Raw genomic sequence first — 23,100 nt, 5'->3', positions numbered from 1 at the left:
TGCATGCACATTCTGTTTATTCAGGCTCAGCATACTTTTCTGAAATGGACAATTAATTATTTGCTTTCTAATCTTCAATATTTTTTTATTTTTGCACATTGTTTATATTGGTGTGTGATTTCTATTTTAGGGGTTATTTAGCGCTGCTACATCTTGCTTTACAGTATATAGCAGAGCGGTGAACAAAAAAGAGATCCAATGCAGTGTAAATTGGTGACACGAGGTCAAAGTATATAAATTTGGCAGGGTGCATTGCAAATAATGCAGCACAAAGCAAATCTAAGCAGGAAAGATTATATATCATACAGCACAAGGTGTATCAGAGCTGCACAGATTATATATCATACAGCATAGCATAAAAATGTAAAACTATCCATCTCAAGACAAGTTTATAGGATGCCACTGCTGAGCTTTTTCTGAAAATGCTACCTGCCTGGTATATTAAAGCAGACGTTCGGTCATTTTTTCAACTTTCCATCTATTAAATCTTCTGCCCTTGTTGTTTTAACTTTGGATAGTAAAACATTTTTTTCTGCCAGTAAATACCTTATACAGCCCACTTTCTGTTTCTTTTCTGGTCATCAGCCTAGGCTTATGACATCATGCACAGCTCTCTCTCACTCTCGTGAGAGTTTGCCAGGAAGGGAGAGAGGGGGGGATGAGTCAGCTGCAGAGCTGGAGGTGTGTGTCTGTGTAAATCCAGGAAGTGAACAGGCAGCAGCTTCAGATGCCCACAGTTAAAATAGCTGCAGCCAGACTTAGCGAAGGAAGAATTCTGCAGCATATTTGGCAAGTACAGAATCACAGTATATATAAAATAATATGCAAAGTGGTTGGGGGGGAAGCTTCAGCATGGCAAAGATGTTTTTATTACAAATTATGTTAGCAGACTGCAGTTCCTCTTTAAGTGACATACCTTACTATACTGTTGAAAAGTAGTGTTTATTTACTACATTTATGACCGAATGCTTACACATAGGTGGAGTAACACACACTCTGGCAAACTAGAATTAAATATGAATGGTATTGAGGGTGATCTAATTTTCACGATGGTTACCCAACCCAGAATAAAGACAGTTCTGTATTATATGAAATATCGCTCTCTATATTTTCCAATAACATGACTCAGCGAGTGAGAATGTGGCAATGGCGTCTGAAACTACAGTGGGGCCGTGCGACAGCAGTTCTGTACAAGCATAAATGTACTATCTACTTTAGTACTGCACCTGTCCTAATATCATAGGTGTCAATGGTAGAGTTTACTATATATAGCTGACCAGCAATCACCAACTGGTAAATAGGAACGGTTTAAACATTCTTTATTTTTACTGAAAAATTGTCTGAGGACTATCATTTACCAGGAAATAAAAAGGAAATAGATTCCTAGCAGCAGGAAAAGGGTCAAAATTCCAGCTGTCGCAACAATCCACAGCCATTCAGAACTGGTATCGTTAATTCTGAAACATCTTTTTCATAGGAAACTAGAAAAAAAAAAACTATTTAAGAAATGTCCTGTGTTTATCCCTCCCAGAAACAGTGAACAAAACAAAAGGGTGGTGCATGAGCAATAAGATGGAGGCGTGAACAAGAGTCAGTGGAGGGATATAAAAGCCAGTGTGGCAAGGTGCGCACACACACACACCTAGATAAAACAGTAGTGCAGCCGTCAGAAAGGCTTTCCTCTGTCTCCAGAGTATTTACCTTATCCCTAATTTCCCACACCCTCTGCAATGACTACAACATTCATAACACACCCATGGAATATCATCTAGAAAGGAAAAAAACTAGCTAAAAAGGAAACAAACAGCACATAAACATGGCATACAATGCACACAGGGAGGGGGCCGAACGTAAAATGTTGCATTAAAAGCATGCCTATAACTTCTGTAAATAGTACGTTCTCCTTATGACCTTTAGTAAACCTTCGGGGAGGCTGTGCAAGATGGAACATCAAATGAAAAAAAGGGGGTGATGAATCAGAATATTTACCTTTCAGTGAATCGTTTTCTGCTCTCATTATGTCAATCAGGGAGCTTTCCAGTGAATGCATGTCGAATGTTCTAGTGCGATCCTGTAAAAAGACAGAATTTCACTGTATCAAAACAATATTTTCATGGACCTGTATACATTGCAGATAAATTATGGTACACTTCCAAAATTTACAACCAGAAGCAAGCGTGTTAAAGAGGAACACCAATAAGCATTATTTATATCTAAAAATGACCAAACACTGTTCTACAAGTAAAACTACAAATCTTACAGGGAGAAAATGAGATAGATAAACACACACAGTGCCTTCAAAAAGTATTCATACCCCTTGAAATTTTCCACATTTTGTCATGTTACAACCAAAAATGTAAATGTATTTTATTGGGCTTTTATGTAGGGTTGCCACCTTTTCTTTGAGCCAACACCAGACACTGCAGCGGGGCTTGGCATTTTTTTTGTAGCATACACTATGAGATTGTAAAATACCTGGGACACCTCTGTGTGCCCTAGGGGAGTAGTAATGCGGCACGCGCAGCGGTGAACAATGGGTGTAGCCAATTGCATATAGTGCAGGTGTGTGTAATGTGCATTATAGTGTATATGTAGTGTGTAATGTTTGGTTGGCAGCCTCCCAGTGTAATTTTGGGGGGTGGGGGGATGTCTCCAGAAATATATATATTTGAGTTATATATAGTATGGTGGGGAGGGGGAGTGGTGAGGACTGTATGTATGGTGGAACTCTGGATGGTGTATGAGGGAACGCTGATGTAAGGGGGGACTCTGGTGACGAGATCACCTGATATCAGAGTCCACTGCATTCCCCTTTACATCAGAGTTCCCATTTATGTAATTGTCCACGGGGGGGCGACTCTGGTCACCATAGAGCACCTTCCGCAGAGTGAATGCACTAAGGTAAGGTGTGTGTGTGTGTGTGTGGGGGGGGTTACTGATATAAAGGGTAACCTTTATATCAGTGCCCCTTTACCTTACTGTTTTCCTTGCCCCCTACATCAGTGATCCCCCCCCCCTCAGACTGGCCTTGCTATGCTGTCACTCACCACCACTCAGGTGCACCGTGCAGGGCTAAGTCAGATGGTTCTCTCTGGGCTCCAGCTTGGTGGCTCTCGTTTCATCCTATATTAGATGAGACTGTGCGGCCATAATACAATAGATGATCAGAGGCTACAGACATGATACAAGAGATGGTAAGAAACTGCAGATATAGTACAGGAGATGGTCAGAGAGTGTGTGGACATGATACAGGAGATGGTCAGAGACTGCATACATGATATAGGACATGGTCAGAGAGTGTGCGGACATGGTACAGGAGATATAGACTGCAGACAAAGTACAGGAGGGGGTCAGAGACTGCAGAGATGGTACAGGAGATGGACAGAGACTGCATACGTGATACAGGAGATGGTCAGAGAGTGTGTGGACATGGTACAAGAGATGGTCAGAGACTGCAGACATGGTACAGGAGATTTTCAGAGAGTGTGTGGACATGGTACAGGAGATGGTCAGAGACTGCAGACATAACTGGGCTGAAATTGCACCCGGGTCACATGTGAACTGCACAGAACGCACAGCCCTTTCCTGTGTTTTCATAGTGTGAACCCGCCCTGTGACCTGGAACCCACAACTTTTGCTCCACTAACTTGCCTGGAAGGGGGGCATTAGTATGGGCACCTGGAGCAATTTTCCACATCTCTCGTGGGGTGCCAAGGGCCACCCCCTCTGTGGCAGACATCTCTTTAATATTGGGGGAACTGGGAGAGGATATGTGCTAAGGGGGGTGGATTTCATATACAAGCCCCCTTGTAGCACAAGTACTTAAGTCATCCCTAGAAGATATCTCCCCCCCCCCCCCCCCGATTACTCAAAGTAAACTGTAGGCTAGTTCCCCCCTCACCTTCTTGTTCATGCCCCCCATCCTCTGGAAGACTCACTGTGGATTCGTTGATAGATGATCTCCAGTCCAGCAGCGTTGTTGGCAGTGTCGTGAGCCTTCTCTGCCCCTCCTCCTCCTCCTCCTCTGTGTACACAGGAAGACACAGCAGGAGGAGGGGTGGGTTCACTCCACAGCACTCTCTCTGCAGTGTGTATTTGTCCTGCAGCTGGGGAGAGATGTCGGGTCTGCCCTGCCATGAAAAGTGGAGCTCACGGGCGGCTTGCGGGAACGAAGATACACCATACAACTGCGGCATTCCATTACTCTTATTCGCCGGGGAAGTTAATTAGAGGGCCGCCTGTGTAGGCAAGGCATGCCGCACAGGGAGCCACTGGCGGGTCTGAATAATGTGCCCGGGTCTCAGGCGGCCAGAGACCCGGACACATGTTTCAAAACCCGTACTGTCCGGGTGAATCCCGGACAGGTGGCAAACCTACTTTTATTTGATAGATCAACACAAAGTGGCACATAATTGTGAAGTGGAAGGAAAATGATAAATGGTTTTCAATTTGTTTTTTAAAAATAAATATGTGAAAAGTGTAGCATGTATTTGTATTCAGCCCCCCTGAGTCAATACTTTGTAGAACCACCTTTCACTGTAATTACAGCTGAAAGTCTTTTTGGGGATGTCTCTACCAGCTTTGCAAAATAGCTCAAGTTCTGCCAAATTGGATGGAGAGTGTCTGTGAACAGCAATTTTCAAGTCTTGGCAAAGATTCTCAATTAGATTTAGGTCTGGACTTTGACTGGGCCATTCTAACACATAAATATGCTTTGATCTAAACCATTACATTGTAGCTCTGGCTGTATTTTTACGGTCGTTGTCCTGCTGGAAGGTGAACCTCCATCCCAGTCTCAAATCTTTTGCAGACTCTAACAGGTTTTCTAAGGTTGCCCTGTATTTGGCTCCATCCATCTTCCCATCAACTCTGACCAGCTTCCCTGTTCCTGATGAAGAAAAGCATCCCCACAACATGATGCTGTCACCACCATGTTTCACAGTGGGGATGGTGTGTTCAGGGTGATGTGCAATGTTTGTTTTCTGCCACACATAGCGTTTTGCTTTTAAGCCACAAAGTTCAATTTTCATCTCATCTGACCATAGTACCTCATGGCTTCTCGCAAACTGCAAAATGGCTTTCTTTCAACAATGGCTTTCTTCTTTGCACACTTCCAAAAGGCTGCTTCACACTGAGGCGGCGGGTCCGCAGCGGTAAAGCATCGCTAGTTTTAGCGGCACTTTTCGGCCGCTAGCAGGTCGCTTTTAACCCCCGCTAGCATCCAAAGAAAGGGTTAAAGATGCATGTTGCGTCACGCTTCCAAAGCGCTTTATTTTCCAATGGGCAGGGGCAGTGTAGGAGCACTGTATACAGTGCTCACAAACCGCCCCAAAGATGCTGCTGGCAGGACTTTTTTTTGCCCGCCCCGCATGCGCACCACCCCAGTGTGAAAGCACGCAGGCTTTCACACTGGGGAGGCATGAGACGCAGTTTTCAGGCGCTATTTTTAGCGCTAAAACACCTGAAAACTGCCTCAGTGTGAAAGGGGTGGAGTGCACGACTAATATTTGTCCTGTGGACAGATTCTCCCACTTGAGCTGTGGATCTCTGCAGCTCCTCCAGAGTTACCATGGGCCTCTTGGCTGCTTCTCTTATTAATGCTCTCCTTGACCGGCCTGTCAGTTTAGGTGGACGGCCATGACTTGGTAGGTTTGCAGTTGTTCCATACTCTTTACATTTTCGGATGATGAATTGAACAGTGCTCCGTGAGATGTTCAAAGCTTGGGATTTTATTTTTTATAACCTAACCCTGCTTTAAACTTCTCCACAACTTTATCCCTGACCTGTCTGGTGTGTTTCTTGGCCTTCATGATGCCGTTTGTTCACTAATGCCTCATTTCCACTGGGCGGATCGGTTCGGGTCGGTACAGTTTGGAAGGCCTAGAATGGTCCGGCCTATTCAGGTGAGCGTTTCCACTTTTCCACTGCAAGTCGGACCGCCAGGAGCCATACGTGGGTTTAGTAAAAATGCCTAGTATGGTGTCACACATCCGCCAATCAGTGGAATGTATCGTAGCTCCGCCCTAACCGAACTGTACTATTTTCTATGGCCCCACATCTGAAGCAGGACCCAGAATGGTGCGGTTCGTTGTATGGGCCGCTTTCATAATGGAAACACTCAAAATAGTGTACTCTACCGATCCGCTCAGTGGAAACGAGGCATAAGGTTCTCTAATAAACCTCTGAGGGCTTTACAGAACAGCTGTATTTATACTGAGATTAAATTACACACAGGTGGACTACATTTACTAATTAGGTGACTTCTGAAGGCAATTGGTTCCACTAGATTTTAGTTAGGGGTATCCAAGTGAAGGGGGCTGAATATAAATGCAAGCCACACTTTTCAGATATTTGTAAAAAAAAATTGAAACCTCTAATCATTTTCCTTCCACTTCACAATTATGTGCTACTTACCGACCACATAAAATCCCAAGTAGATTTATATTTTTGGTTGTAACATGACAAAAATGTGGTAAATTTCAAGGGGTATGAATACTTTTCAAGGCACCACTAAATATTTTGCATTTCAAAATTAAATTGGGTCCAAACTGTAAATAAACCTAGATGCTATGACACAAAGAAAGCATTCTATTATCTACTTTTAGCAAGAGGCATTATCAATGAATTTGATCTAAGGAGTTGGCCTAGAGTTTCTCAACCTTTTCTTTAAGTCACAACACCCTTTAAAAGTACACAAGATCTTGAAGCACCCCAGCTGAATTATACCTTATTTCTGCCAGGAAAAATTGGGACTTCATTTGTTGGTAAATATTAGTGGATATCTCCTTTTTTAATTATGATTATCATCATCGGAAAACTGGTCCAAAATAGTAAAACAAAAAAAATATATATATCTACATATTTTATGCCATTATCACGAGACACCACCTGAGGTGCATGATGATACCACATTTGCATTATTTGTTGTTTGTACTTGTAGTAGGGGTGAGAAACAATAGGGCGCATTTTTTTCCCTACTGTAAAACACTGACACCAAAAAGCTTTTTTCCTATGTAAAACATCAGGGGTGCGCAAATCATATCGCCTGGGACATGCAGTTCTGGGTGCTGAAAGGTGGTTTCTTTTTTAGATTTAGCCCTGCTGCAGGATAGTAGCAGGGTTTATTTTTTTTTAATTTTTTTGCCCCTTCATCCTTGGTTCACATTGGTGCGATTTGGCATGTCAAATCGCATGCCAAATCGGCAATTGCACCGTCCTAAACATTTGCGGCGCTGCACCGATTTCCAAAAGTAGTTTCTGTACTACTTTTGGCGATTTCAGGGTGCGATTTTCATTGACATCTGTGCAGAAACCTGCACAGATGTCTCTGACATCGCCCCCGAAATCGGGACTGGCATGCGGGAATTAAATTGTGCGAGTTCAGCTGAACTTGCACAAATTTCATTCCCGCAGTCAGTGTGAATCTAGGCCAGCAGAGAGTGAACACTGGAGCTTGATTTGGCTGCTCAGCATGCAGTTGTACTGAACGTCAAAGTGCCTCCTTTTTTTTTCCCCCCTCATTGGGGCTGGCACCTCATTTACTCACTCAGCAAATGCGCTTCTGTTGAGAGTGAAGAGGCCCCAACACTCCCCTGTCCTGACGAGCACCCAATTGGTCACACTGCAGGGTCTCCCCCTCCCTGCTAGTCCCTGGGTGCAGTCCTGGAGACAGGCAGGAAGATAAAGAGTACAACGTTAAAAACATTAATAGTTTAGGGTCGCCATAAAGCCCCTTTAGTTTTTAAAAGCTCCAGACATTCCTAAAAGTACCTCTGCCTGATAAAAATTAACCTTTCACCTCATTTAAATAAAAAAAATATATATTTTAACCAAAACCTTAACAGGAAAAATAGCAAGCAAGTAGATTGGGACCCGATTTAGTCACTTGGACAAGTAGTTTATTTTATTTCCACACCCCTGAACATACTAACCTAGATCAAGCCCTAACTACTTTATCTTCATTTTTTCTGTTTAGACTTCTCTTTTAGTGGTTATTACAGTGATAATGTGATCAGCGAACGGTTTAATGCTGCGCACACACGTTTGGACTTTCTGACGGAAAATGTCCGATGGGAGCTTGTTGTCGAAAATTCTGACCGTGTGTAGGCTCCATCGGACATTTTCCATCAGAATTTCCATCTCACAAAATTTGAGAGCTGGATCTCGAATTTTCCGACAACAAAATCCGTTGTTGTAAATTCCAATCGTGTGTACACAATTCTGACGCACAAAGTTCTACGCATGCTCGGAATCAAGCAGAAGAGCTGCACTGGCTATTGAACTTCATTTTTCTCAGCTCTTCGTACGTATTGCTCTTGACTGTCAAAATTTCCATCAAGATTTGTGTGCCCGAGTGTATGCAAGACAAGTTTGAGCCAACACCCGACGGAAAAAATCCATGGATTTTGTTGTCGGAATGTCCGATCGTGTGTACGGGGCATTACTGTTACCCTGAGACCAGGAGCGGTCCTTGTGCTGGAGGGTGCGTAACTGAGGACACACACACAGTATGTCATGCAACAGAAGAAAGTCTGCTTCTGTGATGCAGCATGTGTGTGTGTTACGCCATCATCAGGACTACCAAAGTTTGAGGACACCCCTGACAAACCCAGATGGCACCCTGGTTGAGGAAGGCTGGCCTAGACACATACAGGTTGATGTACTAAAAGCTGGCGAGTGCAAAATCTGGTGCAGCTGTGCATAGTAGCCATTCAGCTGCTAACTTCAGCTTGCTCAATTAAACTTCGACAAAATACCTGGAAGCCAATTGGTATCTATGCAGAGCTGCACCATATTTTGCACTCTCCAGTTTTAATAAATCAACCCCATTGTATTAAGAGAGTGGCAGGAACTGAACAACAAACTTGCTGCTCTCTGACTGCACTAAAAATGGGTATAACTGTTGATGGTATCAACAAACTGGAATTCCCATATTTTGTTCCAAGCCCTCTTGATTGTATTTGTGGCTCTGGGGACAGCTTGGTGACATTTTTACACTGCACACCAACATTCAGTACTTGTGTCTATAATTATGAGCAATTTACAAACACAAACACAATCCTGTGATTGTACATGGTCCATAACGTGCAACAATTCCATTACCTGGTGCCTTAGGGTCCATTTACAAGGCCATATGTATATTTTCTGCATTCTGGCAGAGCCGGAAGATCCTGCTGCTAAAGTACTCTCGTTTAGATGTGTACAGATTTCAGACATGTACAATTCTTCTTTCATTCAAATAAATGTCTACACATTTACACGAGTACACATCTAGCCATGTTTATGCGTGTTCATGCTTAAAATCTGCAGATCTGTGACCCTGGATGCAAGTGCGTTCTAAGTTTTCTATGGAGCTAAAAATGCAGCACACAATTTCACAAGTAGGCGCATTGATTACTATTGTGCACAAAACTATAAGCAATGCACATCTAAATATAGTTTTATTCTGCCTGTGTGAATGAGCCCTAAAAAGCAATACTCTATTAAAAAGGTGCATGGAGGTAGTCACTGTTGATTGTCCTAAATGCAAATTTAGTTACCTGGATGTCTCCAGCTTCACTTTGAGACACCAGCATGCAAACTATGAAAGTCAGAAAGAGATCTTAAGGTTGTTCGAAAGCCTTTTTTTTACCCTGATGCATTAAAAATAAAAAACCTTCTGCGTCACAGAACCCCCTCAGCCCCTCTTATACTTACCTGAGCCAGAAGAAAAACAAAACACGCACACACAGTAACGTATCCCCATGCATCTGTTTTTAGCGGACCGGATCAGATACCGGTGGGTGACAGACACATGTCCACTAACATGCGCCACCCCATAGAGAAACGGGTGGTCCGATCAGGTCCGCCAGGGAAAAAAAAAAAAAAAAAAAAAGAAAAGACAGCTGGACCAGATCAGTCTGCTGGTGTGAAAGGGGCCTAAAATAGGAAATGCCGGAATAAGGACCTTCTTGGCAGGATAACCAGGTATTACTTTAATAAAGGCTGAAGACAAACATTTGAAAAGTTACTTTAACTTTTAATAACATGTTAAAGCTTTAAAATGTTACTAAAACTAAAAACGTTTTTTACCTTAATGCATTATAGTAAAAAACTTTTCAGTTTCCCTGTGCCCCCCTTCCCCCATATAAAGAGGAAGAGAGGGAAGAGATAAGTGCTGTGCATGGCTACATCTATTCTCTCTTACTTCCTCTTCACGCAGCATTCGAGCAGTAGCAGGACCCATTGGTTCATGCTGTGGTCAATGAAATGCAGTGAAAAGGACGTGGGGGGTGGACCTAAGTGCCGCTGTGTAAGTCTATGTAGCACGGATCCATAGACACAGGTCGGGAGCGAGCATGCACCTCGTGTCCCCATAGCAAATGCTCTGCAATGGGGACAGAAAAAGGAGGAGGAGCCAAGATCGCCGCTGGGGAACCGAGAAGAGGATGATCGGGGCCACTCTGTGCAATACCACTACACAAAGCAGGTGAGTATAACATGTTTATTTAAAAAAAAAAATCTGACGTTAGTAACACTTTAACCACTTGCCGACCAGCCACCGCAGTTGTACTGCAGCAGAATGGCACGGCTAGGCGAAGCGACGTTATGTTACGTCGCTTCACCCTGTGGCCACTGGGGGCGCCCACTGCTCGCCCCCGGAGCCGATCAGAGTGCCTGGCGGTCACGATCACCGCTTGGCTCCTGCGATCGCTGCTGACACACGGAGAACCGGGATCTGTGTGTGTAAGAGAGGGGAGAAGAGACAGTTAGTTCATACAAAGTATGAACAGCAATCTCATCTCCCCTACAGTCCCCCCCCCCCCCCCCCAAGTTAGAACACACACTAGGGAACACAACCCCTTGATCGGCCCCTAGTGTTAACCCCTTCCCTGCCATTGACATTTTACAGTAATCAATGCATTTTTATAGCACTGATCGTTGTATAAATGCCAATGGTCCCAAAAATGTGTCAAAAGTGTCCGATGTGTCCGCCATAATGTCGCAGTCCCAATAAAAAAAAAAAAAAAATATAAATACAAAAATAAAATCGCAGATCGCCGCCATTACTAGTAAAAATAAATAATTAATTAATTAATAATAAAAATGCCATAAAACTATCCCCTATATTGTAGACGCTATAACTTTTGCGCAAACCAATCAATACACTTATTGTGATTTTTTTTTACCAAAAAAGAAGAATACATATCGGCCTAAACTGAGGGAAAAAAAAAATTTAATATATTTTTGGGGGGTATTTATCATAGCAAAAAGTAAAAAATGATGTGTTTTTTCAAAATTGCCGCTCTTTTTTTTGTTTATAGCGCAAAAAATAAAAACGCAGAGATGATCAAATACTACCAAAAGAAAGCTCTATTTGTGTGAAAAAAGGACGTCAATTTTGTTTGGGTGCAACGTCGCAAGACCGCGCAATTGTCAGTTAAAGTGACGCAGTGCCGACTCGCAAAAAGTGCTCTGGTCCGGAAGGGGGTAAAATCTTCCGGGGCTGAAGCGGTTAAAAGGAGATTTTTATATCTACTAAAATAAAATTAAAACAAAATAAATAAAAACACACACACACAAACAGATTCTTTAACAGAAAAAAAAAATATGTAAATGTTACAATTAAAGACTTTGAATTCCTGCTGATAATATATGTACATATTTGTGTACGGTGTTGAAAGATCCCCCCTGGCTGCCATCTCATCCTGAGTGACAGCGGACTCAGGAAAGCATGCTAGTTCATGTGATTTCTTTGTCAGTCAAGGAGGAGATATCTCATTCTGAAAGGGATTGCATCAGCGCCGACTCATCATCTAGCAAAAATTTGATAAACTATGGAATTGTATTTTTTTTTTTTTTTTTTTTATGAATAAAGATTACTGAGCATCAATATTCTAAAATTATTATTTTCCAGTCCACAAGAGATACTAAATTAACTCCAGTGCTAGTCAAACAAAAAACAAAACAAAACAAAAAAAACAAAAAAAAAAAAAAACCACAACAACATGATTGCCCGGGTTTTGGAAAAATGAGAAACATTTACCCAGGAACACACGTAGAACTGTATGCAACACATGCAAGGCAACATTTTCCATGAGAGGTGCTACCCGATAGTACAAATCCTTTTGGTAGATAAGCAGACATCGTCAGCTAGATATTTTTTGATACTGGCTCAAACCAAGCGCAAGACAATTCAGGTCCTTCATGTATACTGATGTACGAACACCGGATTTTCCTTTCAAAAAGTTCCTGCGCGAGTATGGTCTGTATAGTGCGTGCGTAAAAATTCTTCTAGCTATAATATAATCTCCTATGCAAGGGGGAGCCATGAGTTACGTGCGTAAAATACTGACCGGTAATGCAGATCTTTGTACTTTGTGTTACTGAGCTAAAGGCAGCGTTAGTTTTGTGATATTTACATGCCATGTGTACAGGCCCATTAGCATCAATAAGCTGAACTCAGAACAGTAAAAATAAAAAAGAAAATTTGGAATGCCTAAAAACAAGATAGTTTTGGCACCCTTGTACAAGAGTGTTTAATTATATGTATTTTTAAAATGCAAATAGCTTTTTTTTCTCCCCTGTTTAGAAGATTAAAGTCTAAAGCCAGCTATAGATGGTTCAAATCTCGGCCAGCTCAGCAGGGACCAGCCGAGATTGGATCCATCTATGGGCAGGTTGACTGTACCAAAGTCGATCCATCGATTGATTTGGGTACAACCAGCATGTTGGATTTCTAATATGCAATTATTGCCAGTGCTATAGACGCTAGCAATAATCACTGTGTTCTCCTGGCAGGGATGGCTCTCTGCACCGCCCCCCGGCCAGAAGAACACAATAGCTCCATGGGAGGGATTTCCTCATCAACACCGACTGTGCTGATGGGGGAATCAAGTGATTTGCTTTCTGGCAACTCGCAGTGAACAACATCAGCACTGTTCACATTTTTATAATAATACCTGAAGATTTTTTTAAAGTAATATTATGATGCGATTCCATTTGGTACCATAAAAGTCTCTTGTTCTTTGTTTTTTACTAGTGAATAAAAAGAGACCTGGATAAAAAAAAGACGACTGTACTTCCAACCACTAGTCAGCACTACAGTTCGGAATACAGCTCAGGAGTGTTACTGGAGGTACAAGGAGCAAACTGCTGTAGGGCTTAAATGCAGGACTTAGAGCCTCATACGCCCCATATCATTCCTACTGGCCTATCACAATGATGAGATTCTTAACTAGCCAATAGTATTGGAAAGCAGGCACCAATAGAAATGTTGATTTTGTCTGGACTTTTAGGGCATGACAAAAGGTTTAAAAGGCTGCTGCATGTGCAGACACCTCTACAACAACTCATACCTACAGCGGTTTGCCCCCTTCCTCTTCAGTGGCAGAGTACCACTAGAGTCTCTTAAAGTACACCAAATAGTCATGGCTTTAAAAGCTTTAGTGGAAACCACTTTGGTTATTATGGAGTTCCTGATTTAGCAAAGCTAAAAGCTATTGATGACGACATGAGGAAGCAGTCAAAGATTGTGACATACAAATGCAAATTGTGGATCCCAGCAAATTGCCAGTGGAATACCATTAAATCGTTTTGTAAAGTTACAGCTAGCACATTGGGATCTATAGTCTAGTCCTCTTACATCAGGGCTACATGCAATCTCCCCTGCTGAGTAAGATCTAAAAAACTCTGCAATTGGCAAGCTTCTACTCCCTGCTGATTGAAGGGCTCTCTAGGTCTGACTCACGAGGAGTGACGGACCTCCACAGAGAGACCACTGCTCACACACATGGAAGCAGTCCATCTCTACTGCCTGCTGCAAAGCTGAAATCCATCACAAATAGTAAGACATTTCAGAACGTAAGGTTTCCTGCACACTCAATTTAGTGGATTCATTTACCATCAGACTTCAACTGGGCCTTGGGATTTAAGAATGCTCGATTGAAATCGTGGGGGGGGGTTTGGGAGTAGACTTAAAGCTTACCTATTTTACACTTCGCACTTTAATATCATGTAAACAGCGGGCTCCCTCTGGCTTCAGGCACCCAAACAAAACTGCAGTGTTCTCAGTCAATGGGTGACATTCAAGCAAAACCAGTCAGTGGCTTTGCCTAAAGCACAGGTCCTGCTCTTTGACAGAGTACAAAAAGAGCTGCTGTGGCGGTGTTTAGATTCTGGAAACTACAGATGGGTACGCAAAACAAATCTTTGTAAAGGCTTCTTTTTATATATACACAGGGGATATAAAAAGTCCACACACCCCTGTTAAAATGTCAGGTTTCCGTGATGTAAAAAAATGAAAACAAAGATAAATAAAATTTCAGAACTTTTCCCACCTTTAGCCTAGGTTCAGACTAGTGCGATGCGGGAACCAGCGCCATTACAGTGCTGGTTCCTGCATCGCTCCTCTCCTGCAGGCAGTTCACACTGCCTTCTGCGAACCGCTGCAGGTGTCAATACATTGTTAATGACACCCCCAGATAGGTTCACAGATCGCAGTGCAAACTGTGAACTCGCACAGGAATCAGATCGCATAGGCGAGAACACCCATGCGATACGATTCTAGTGTCGGGAAAAACAAGTCCCTGCACCTTTTTCTGTGCGAATCCAATGCAAGCTCAGCCATACAACTGTATGACTGAACTCGCATTGCTCAGACATCGCATGTGATTGGCACTAGTGTTAACCCAGGCCAAATGTGACCTATAAACTGAACAACTGAAATCTTTTAGGTGGAGGGAAGTAAAAATAAAAAAACTTAATATGGTAGTTTAAGGGTGTGCACACTTATGCAAATACTTTGTTGAAGCACCTTTTGATTTTATTACAGCACTCAGTCTTTTTGGGTATGAGTCTATCAGCAAGGCATATCTTGACTTGGCAATATTTGCCCACTCTTTGCAAAAACACTCCAAATCTGTCAGATTGCAAGGGCATCTTCTGTGCACAGCCTTCTTCAGATCACCCCACAGATTTTCAAATTGGATTCAGGTCTGGGCCCTGACTGGGCCATTCCAAAACTTTAATCTTCTTCTGGTGAAGCCATTCCTTTGTTGATTTGAATGTTTTGGGCCGTTGTCATGCTGAAAGATGAAGTTCCTCTTCATGTTCAGCTTTCTAGCAGAAGCCTGAAGGTTTTGTGCCAATATTGACTGGTATTTGGAACTGTTAATTCCCTCTACCTTGACTAAGGCCCCTCTTCCACCTGAAGAAAAACAGCCCCAAAGCATGATGCTGCCACCACCATGCTTCACTGTGGGTACGGTGTTCTTCTGGTGATGTGCATTGTTGTTTTTGTACCAAACACATCTTTTGGAATTATAGCCAAAAAGCTCACCCTTGGTTTCATCAGACCAGAACACATTTTCCCACATGCTTTGGGAGACTTCAGATGTGTTTTTGCAAAATTTAGCCGGGCTTGGATGTTTTTCTTGGTAAAAAAATGCTTCCGTCTTGCCACTCTACCCCATCGCCCAGACATATGAAAAATACGGGAGATTGTTGTCACATGTACCACACAGCTAGTATGCCAAATATTCCTGCAGCTCCTTTAATGTTGCTGTAGGCTTCTTAGCAGCCTCCCTGACCAATTTTCTTCTCGTCTTTTCATCAATTTTGGAGGGATGTCCAGTTCTTGCTAATATCACTGTTGTGCCATATTTTCTCCACTTGATGATGACTGTCTTCCATGGTATATCTACTGCCTTGGAAATTCTTTTGTACCCTTCTCCTAACTGATACCTTTTAACAATGAGATCCCTCTGATGCTTTGGAAGCTCTCTGCGGACCATGGCTTTTGCTGTAGGATGGTACTAAGAAAATGTCAGGAAAGACCTACTAGAATAACTGAAATTTATTTAGGGTTAATCAGAGGCACTTGATGGCAGGTGTGTGCTGACTCCTATTAAACATGTTTTATATGCGATTGCTTAATCCTGAACACAGATACATCCCCAGTTAGAAGAGGGCGTACACACGTATGCAACCACATTTTAGTTTGTTTATTTTTACCCCACCCCTAAAAAAAATTTTAATTTTTTTTTCAATTGAGTAATTAATCCAAGTAATATAAACAAGGAAAAAAGTGTAATAAAAAATAAAATTGCGCCCTATATATATTATTTATATAAAACTTATCGAAAAATGAAATTAAAAGAAATATGAATATGTACAAGAAAAAAAGTCCTTATAATGAAATAAAAACAAAAGTCCAAAAAGAATCATCAAGGAAGATAATCCACCAAATAGTCATGCAGGACATCTAATGGCACTCCACACCCAGTGAGCAGGGACGCTTACCAGATGGTAGGGACCACCTATTGCTAGAATGGTCAGATAGGCAGGCAGAAACAACCTCTACAGGGTATGTGGAACTTGGAATCCTCTGGGACACTCCACTGATAAACCAAATCCTCTATGGTAATCATGCTCACAACGGAATCGCAGCAGGAGTAATATGGTCAGATATGGATGTAAAGGAAAACTCCAATAGTGTAATACCGTTTATGTACTTATTGAAAAAAAAAAAAATAAATAAATAAAAGGCCAATTGGCTAATTACAATGCATAAAATGTAAACTCGCATGGATAAAAAGATCCGCTGGCAATTTCTAAAAGCAATCACCCGCACTTTTGGGGTCACGACGGCGTCAGCAAGTAGCTCCGACCGACATGTTTCGTCACACATGACGTCTTCCTGTGCCCAGAGGATTCCAAGTTCCACATACAGAGGTTGTTTCTGCCTGCCTATCTGACCATCGTAGCATCCCTACCCATCCCTACCATCTGGTAAGCGTTCCTGCTCACTGGGTGTGGAGTGCCATTAGACGTTCTGCATTTGGTGGTAGATTATCTGCCTTGAGGATTCTTTTTGGACTTTTGTTTATTTCAGTATAAGGACTTTTTTTTCTTGCACATATTCATATATCTTTTAATTTCATTTTTACTTTTTGCACAAGTTTATGCAATGCACATAATATATATTTAATGTGAATATTTTTTAATATACATTAATGAAAATGTTATACGTCGCTTCTCTGTGCAATGGTTTATCATAGTGCGACCCTGAACCTTCTCTTCTGGGGTCCCCCGTCAGTGCTCTTGGCTCCTCATCTTGCTATGAAACACTCGTGCGGGCTTAATTCGAAGCTGGGCTACAGTATCTCACAAAACACGGAAGAAATGACACTGACATCCGACCCGGTCCGATCCGCTAAAAGCAGACGGATGACCCTACGTCCAGGTCCGTAGTTGGCGGATCGGATGAGATCTGATGAAAACGGACATGCTGTCCGATTTCATCCGATCCCTCCATAGGCGGCAGCGGCGTCTGACAAGCCCCTCCCCGCTCAGTGAGCAGAGGAACCTGTCATCCGCCGGCTCAGCGGAGATCAACGGACTGATATCCCGCTGAGCCGGCGGACCGAGGCGGGCTCCGTGGAAACGGAGTCCGCCTCGTGTGAAAGGGGCCTAAGTGTGACAGACTTCTGTCTTCAGCATATGAACTGAGAGCGTCTGTGTTAAGCCTCAGGTGAGAACCTGATTACACGGGTCAGCTGTTACCGCACCTCTCCAGGAGAGGGGAGGGGGGAGGGGAATTTTTATCAGCAGTGTTTGTTAAGCCCCTAGTTTTAAAGGAAGACTTTATACACAAAAAATGCAAATGGCTGGTTTTGTATGTTCATAAACTACTGCTGTAACCCCTTTAGATCCCTCAGAAGAGGAACACCATCTGTTCAATGAAGAACTCCCTTCTAGCTGCAGGGACCACACCCGCTGCTATAGCCAGACACAGAGCTGCTGAAAAAGCATCGTACTAGGCAAGTGTAATATACTCTCTCTAGCCACTTGCCGACCGCCTAACGACGATATACGTCGGCAGAATGGCACGGGCAGGCAGAATCACATACCTGTACGTGATCTGCCTCCCGCGGGCGGGGGGTCCGATCGGACCCCCCCCAGTGCCAGCGGCGGTCGGCATTTGTCTGGGAGCGTTGAGAGGCGAGGGGGGGCCATCCGATCGTGGCCCCCCCCTTGCGATCGCTCCCAGCCAATGGGAATCCTCCCCTACCTGTGTGTAGTACACACAGGCAGAGGATGTGATGTCATCTCTCCTCGGCTCGGCAGTTTCCGTTCCGGCGCCGAGGAGAGAAGACATGTGAGTGCAAACACTACAAACGCGCGCACACACACGCACACACACACACACACACACACACACAGTAGAACATGCCAGGCATACTTTACACCCCCCATCCCCCCCGATCACCCCTCCCCCCTCCCTGTCACACTGACACCAAGCAGTATTTTTTTTTTTTTTCGGATTACTGCATGGTGTCAGTTTGTGACAGTTACAGTGTTAGGGCAGTGAGTGTTAGCCCCCTGTAGGTCTAGGATACCCCCCTAATAAAGTTTTAACCCCTTGATCACCCCGTCACCAGTGTCGCTAAGCGATCATTTTTCTGATCGCTGTATTAGTGTCGCTGGTGACGTTAGTTAGGGAGGTAAATATTTAGGTTCGCCATCAGCGTTTTATAGCGTCAGGGACCCCCATATACTATCTAATAAATGTTTTAACCCCTTGATTGCCCCCTAGTTAACCCTTTCACCACTGATCACCGTATAACTGTTATGGTTGACGCTGGTTAGTTCGTTTATTTTTTATAGTGTCAGGGCACCCGCCGTTTATTACCGAATAAAGGTTTAGCCCCCTGATCGCCCGGCGGTGATATGCGTCGCCCCAGGCAGCGTCAGATTAGCGCCAGTACCGCTAACACCCACGCACGCACCGTACACCTCCCTTAGTGGTATAGTATCTGAACGGATCAATATCTGATCCGATCTATACTAGCGTCCCCAGCAGTTTAGGGTTCCCAAAAACGCAGTGTTAGCGGGATTACCACAGATACCTGCTAGCACCTGCGTTTTGCCCCTCCGCCCGGCCCAGCTCAGCCCACCCAAGTGCAGTATCAATCGATCACTGTCACTTACAAAACACTAAACGCATAACTGCAGCGTTCGCAGAGTCAGGCCTGATCCCTGCGATCGCTAACAGTTTTTTTGGTAGCGTTTTGGTGAACTGGCAAGCACCAGCGGCCTAGTACACCCCGGTCATAGTCAAACCAGCACTGCAGTAACACTTGGTGACGTGGCGAGTTCCATAAGTGCAGTTCAAGCTGGTGAGGTGGCAAGCACAAGTAGTGTCCCACTGCCACCAAAAAGACAAACACAGGCCCGTCGTGCCCATAATGCCCTTCCTGCTGCATTCGCCAATCCTAATAAAAAAAAAAAAAAAAAACAACACATACAAAAATATAAAAAAAAAAAATAGTTGTCATTTTATTGTTCTCGCTCTCTCTATTCTCTCTATTGTGCTGCTCTTTTTTACTGTATTCTATTCTGCAATGTTTTATTGTTATTATGTTTTATCATGTTTGCTTTTCAGGTATGCAATTTTTTATACTTTACGGTCTACTGTGCTTTATTGTTAACCATTTTTTTGTCTTCAGGTATGCCATTCACGACTTTGAATGGTTATACCAGAATGATGCCTGCAGGTTTAGGTATCATCTTGGTAGCATTCTTTTCAGCCAGCAGTCGGCTTTCATGTAAAAGCAATCCTAGTGGCTAATTAGCCTCTAGACTGCTTTTACAAGCAGTGGGAGGGAATGTCCCCCACCCCCAACGTCTTCCGTGTTTTTCTCTGGCTCTCCTGTCTCAACAGGGAACCTGAGAATGCAGCCGGTGATTCAGCCAGCTGACCATAGAGCTGATCAGAGACCAGAGTGGCTCCAAACATCTCTATGGCCTAAGAAACCGGAAGCTACGAGCATTTTATGACTTAGATTTCGCCGGATGTAAACAGCGCCATTGGGAAATTGGGAAAGCATTTTATCACACCGATCTTGGTGTGGTCAGATGCTTTGAGGGCAGAGGAGAAATCTAGGGTCTAATAGACCCCAATTTTTTCAAAAAAGAGTACCTGTCACTACCTATTGCTATTATAGGGGATATTTACATTCCCTGAGATAACAATAAAAATGATTTAAAAAAAAAAAAAAAAAAAAAAAAAAAAAAAGAAAAATAAGATAAAAAAGCAAAAAAATAATAAAAGCACCCGTCCCCCCTGCTCTCACGCTAAGGCGAACGCAAGCGTCAGTCTGGCGTCAAATGTAAACAGCAATTGCACCATGCATGTGAGGCATCACCGCGATCGAGGGCAGTAATTTTAGCAGTAGACCTCCTCTGTAAATCTAAAGTGGTAACCTGTAAAGGCTTTTAAAAATGTATTTAGTTTGTCACCACTGCACGTTTGTGCGCAATTTTAAAGCATGTCATGTTTGGTATCCATGTACTCGGCCTAAGATCATCTTTTTTATTTCATCAAACATTTGGGCAATATAGTGTTTTAGTGCAATAAAATTTAAAAAAGTGTGTTTTTTCCCCCAAAAATGCGTTTGAAAAATCGCTGCGCAAATACTGTGTGAAAAAAAAAAAAATGAAACACCCACCATTTTAATCTGTAGGGCATTTGCTTTAAAAAATATATATATAATGTGTGGGGGTTCAAAGTAATTTTCTTGCAAAAAAAAATAATTTTTTCATGTAATCAAAAAGTGTCAGAAAGCTTCTAAATGTTGTGCATAAAATGCCAGGACAGTTCAAAACCCCCCCAAATGACCCCATTTTGGAAAGTAGACACCCCAAGCATTTTGCTGAGAGGCATGTCGAGTCCATGGAATATTTTATATTGTGACACAAGTTGCGGGAAAGAGACAATTTTTTTTTTTTTTTGCACAAAGTTGTCACTAAATGATATATTGCTCAAACATGCCATGGGAGTACGTGAAATTACACTCCAATATACATTCTGTTGCTTCTCCTGAGTACGGGGATACCACGTGTGGGACTTTTTGGGAGCCTAGCCGCGCACGGGACCCCGAAAACCAAGCCCCGCCTTCAGGCTTTCTAAGGCCATAAATTTTTGATTTCACTCTTCACTGCCCATCAGTTTCGGAGGCCATGGAATGCCCAGGTGGCAAAAAAACCCCCCAAATGACCCCATTTTGGAAAGTAGACACCCCAAGCTATTCGCTGAGAGGTATGGTGAGTATTTTGCAGACCTTGCTTTTTGTCACAAAGTTTTGAAAATTGAAAAAAAAAAAAATTTTTTTCTTGTCTTTCTTTATTTTCAAAAACAAATAAGAGCTGCAAAATACTCACCATGCCTCTCAGCAAATAGCTTGGGGTGTCTGCTTTCCAAAATGGGGTAATTTGGGGGGGGGGGGGGGGTTGTGCCACCTGGGCATTCCATGGCCTCCGAAACTGTGATAGGCAGTGAACAGTGAAATCAAAAATTTACACCCTTAGAAATCCTGAAGGCGGTGATTGGTTTTCGGGGCCCCGTACGCGGCTAGGCTCCCAAAAAGTCCCACACAAGTGGTATTCCCCATACTCAGGAGAAGCAGCTAAAGCAGCTAAATGTATCATTTAGTGACAACTTTTTGTAATTTTTTTTTTTTTGTCATTATTCAATCACTTGGGACAAAAAAAAAAATGAATATTCAATGGGCTCAACATGCCTCTCAGCAATTTCCTTGGGGTTTCTACTTTCCAAAATGGGGTCATTTGTGGGGGGGTTTGTACTGCCCTGCCATTTTAGCACCTCAAGAAACGACATAGGCAGTCATAAATTAAAGGCTGTGTAAATTCCAGAAAATGTACCCTAGTTTGTAGGCGCTATAACTTTTGCGCAAACTAGGGCTGCAACTAACGATTATTTTCATAATCGATTATTGTTTCGATTAATCGGTTAATAACCTTAAAAAAGAGTGTGGTGTATAATTTAGTTAATATGTAAAGTTTTTAAAAAAAAAAGCAATTTATTTTTAAATATCTATATGCAGTGGTAAATATAAACAACCAACTATATGGTTAGGGAGCAAAATATTGAATCCACCCTGAGAATAACAGACAGAAGAGATATACTGTATATACTATTAGAGGAGAAATAGTTTTTTGGCCAATTTGTTGTTGGGCATATTAAAAAATACAAATTGCTGCAAAAACGCATTACATGTTTTTCTGCAGCTTCTCCATTGAAGTATATTGAACCAAAAAAGCAACGTTTTGCGTTAAAAAAAAAAAAAAAGTCCTTGACCCTTTCTAAATACGCAGCGGCTGAAAAAAAGCATAGATGTGAACGTGTCCCATAGAAAACCATGTTAAATGAACTGTAGTGTGTTTCTGCAAAACACACCAAAAAACACAAAGATGTGAACCAGGTCCAAGACGTTTAGTAACATAATGGGGTTAAAAAAAACTAAAATGAGCCCTTTATAGTACAAAAAAAGCAAATAATCGCTACTGTAAAGGGTTCATTTTTTTACTGTAGAACTGTGAAAGTAATATTTACAGTAGCGATTATTTGCTCTTTTTGTACTATAAAGGGCTAATTATATTATTTTTAACCCCATTATGTTACTGGCCGATTAATCGATTATGAAAATAGTAATCGATTATTTTCATAATCGATTAGTTGTCGATTAATCGATTAGTTGTTTCAGCCCTAGCGCAAACCAATAAATATACACTTATTGACATTTTTTTTACCAGAGACATGTGGCCGAATACATTTTGGCCTAAATGTATGACTAAAATTGAGTTTATTGGATTTTTTTTTTAGAACAAAACGTAGAAAATATCATTTTTTTTCAAAATTTTTGGTCTTTTTCCGTGTATAGCGCAAAAAATAAAAACGGCAGAGGTGATCAAATACCATCAAAAGAAAGCTCTATTTGTGGGAAGAAAAGGACGCATTGCATGACCGCGCAATTAGCAGTTAAAGCGACGCAGTGCCAAATTGTAAAAAGTGCTCTGGTCAGGAAGGGGGTAAATCCTTCCGGGGCTGAAGTGGCTAGAGGAGACATTGTAAGGCATACAGTTATATATATATATATATTTTATTTTATTTATTTCAGGTACTTATATAGCGCCGTCAATTTACGCAGAGCTTTACATATACATTGTACATTCACATCAGTCCCTACCCTCAAGGGGCTTACAATCTAAGGTCCCTAACTCACATTCATACATACTAGGGACAATTTAGACAGGATC

At 42.4% G+C, this 23,100-nt stretch overlaps 1 protein-coding gene across 3 annotated transcripts in view; it reads right to left on the bottom strand.

Annotated features, from left to right (window-relative positions):
- CPEB4 (cytoplasmic polyadenylation element binding protein 4) overlaps positions 1-23,100 on the bottom strand; it is a 153,659-nt gene that overhangs the window by 107,682 nt on the left and 22,877 nt on the right. For all 3 annotated transcript variants that reach the window (XM_073620603.1, XM_073620602.1, XM_073620604.1), the window contains exon 3: positions 1,990-2,071. In XM_073620603.1, the coding sequence (XP_073476704.1) occupies positions 1,990-2,071 (82 nt within the window). The remainder of the gene's footprint in view (positions 1-1,989; positions 2,072-23,100) is intronic.

Source organism: Aquarana catesbeiana, linkage group LG03, assembly GCF_042186555.1.
Source record: "Aquarana catesbeiana isolate 2022-GZ linkage group LG03, ASM4218655v1, whole genome shotgun sequence".
NCBI classification, from domain to species: Eukaryota; Metazoa; Chordata; class Amphibia; order Anura; family Ranidae; genus Aquarana; species Aquarana catesbeiana.
Note: the sequence above shows the minus strand (reverse complement) of the source record. Positions and strands in the feature narration are given on the sequence as shown.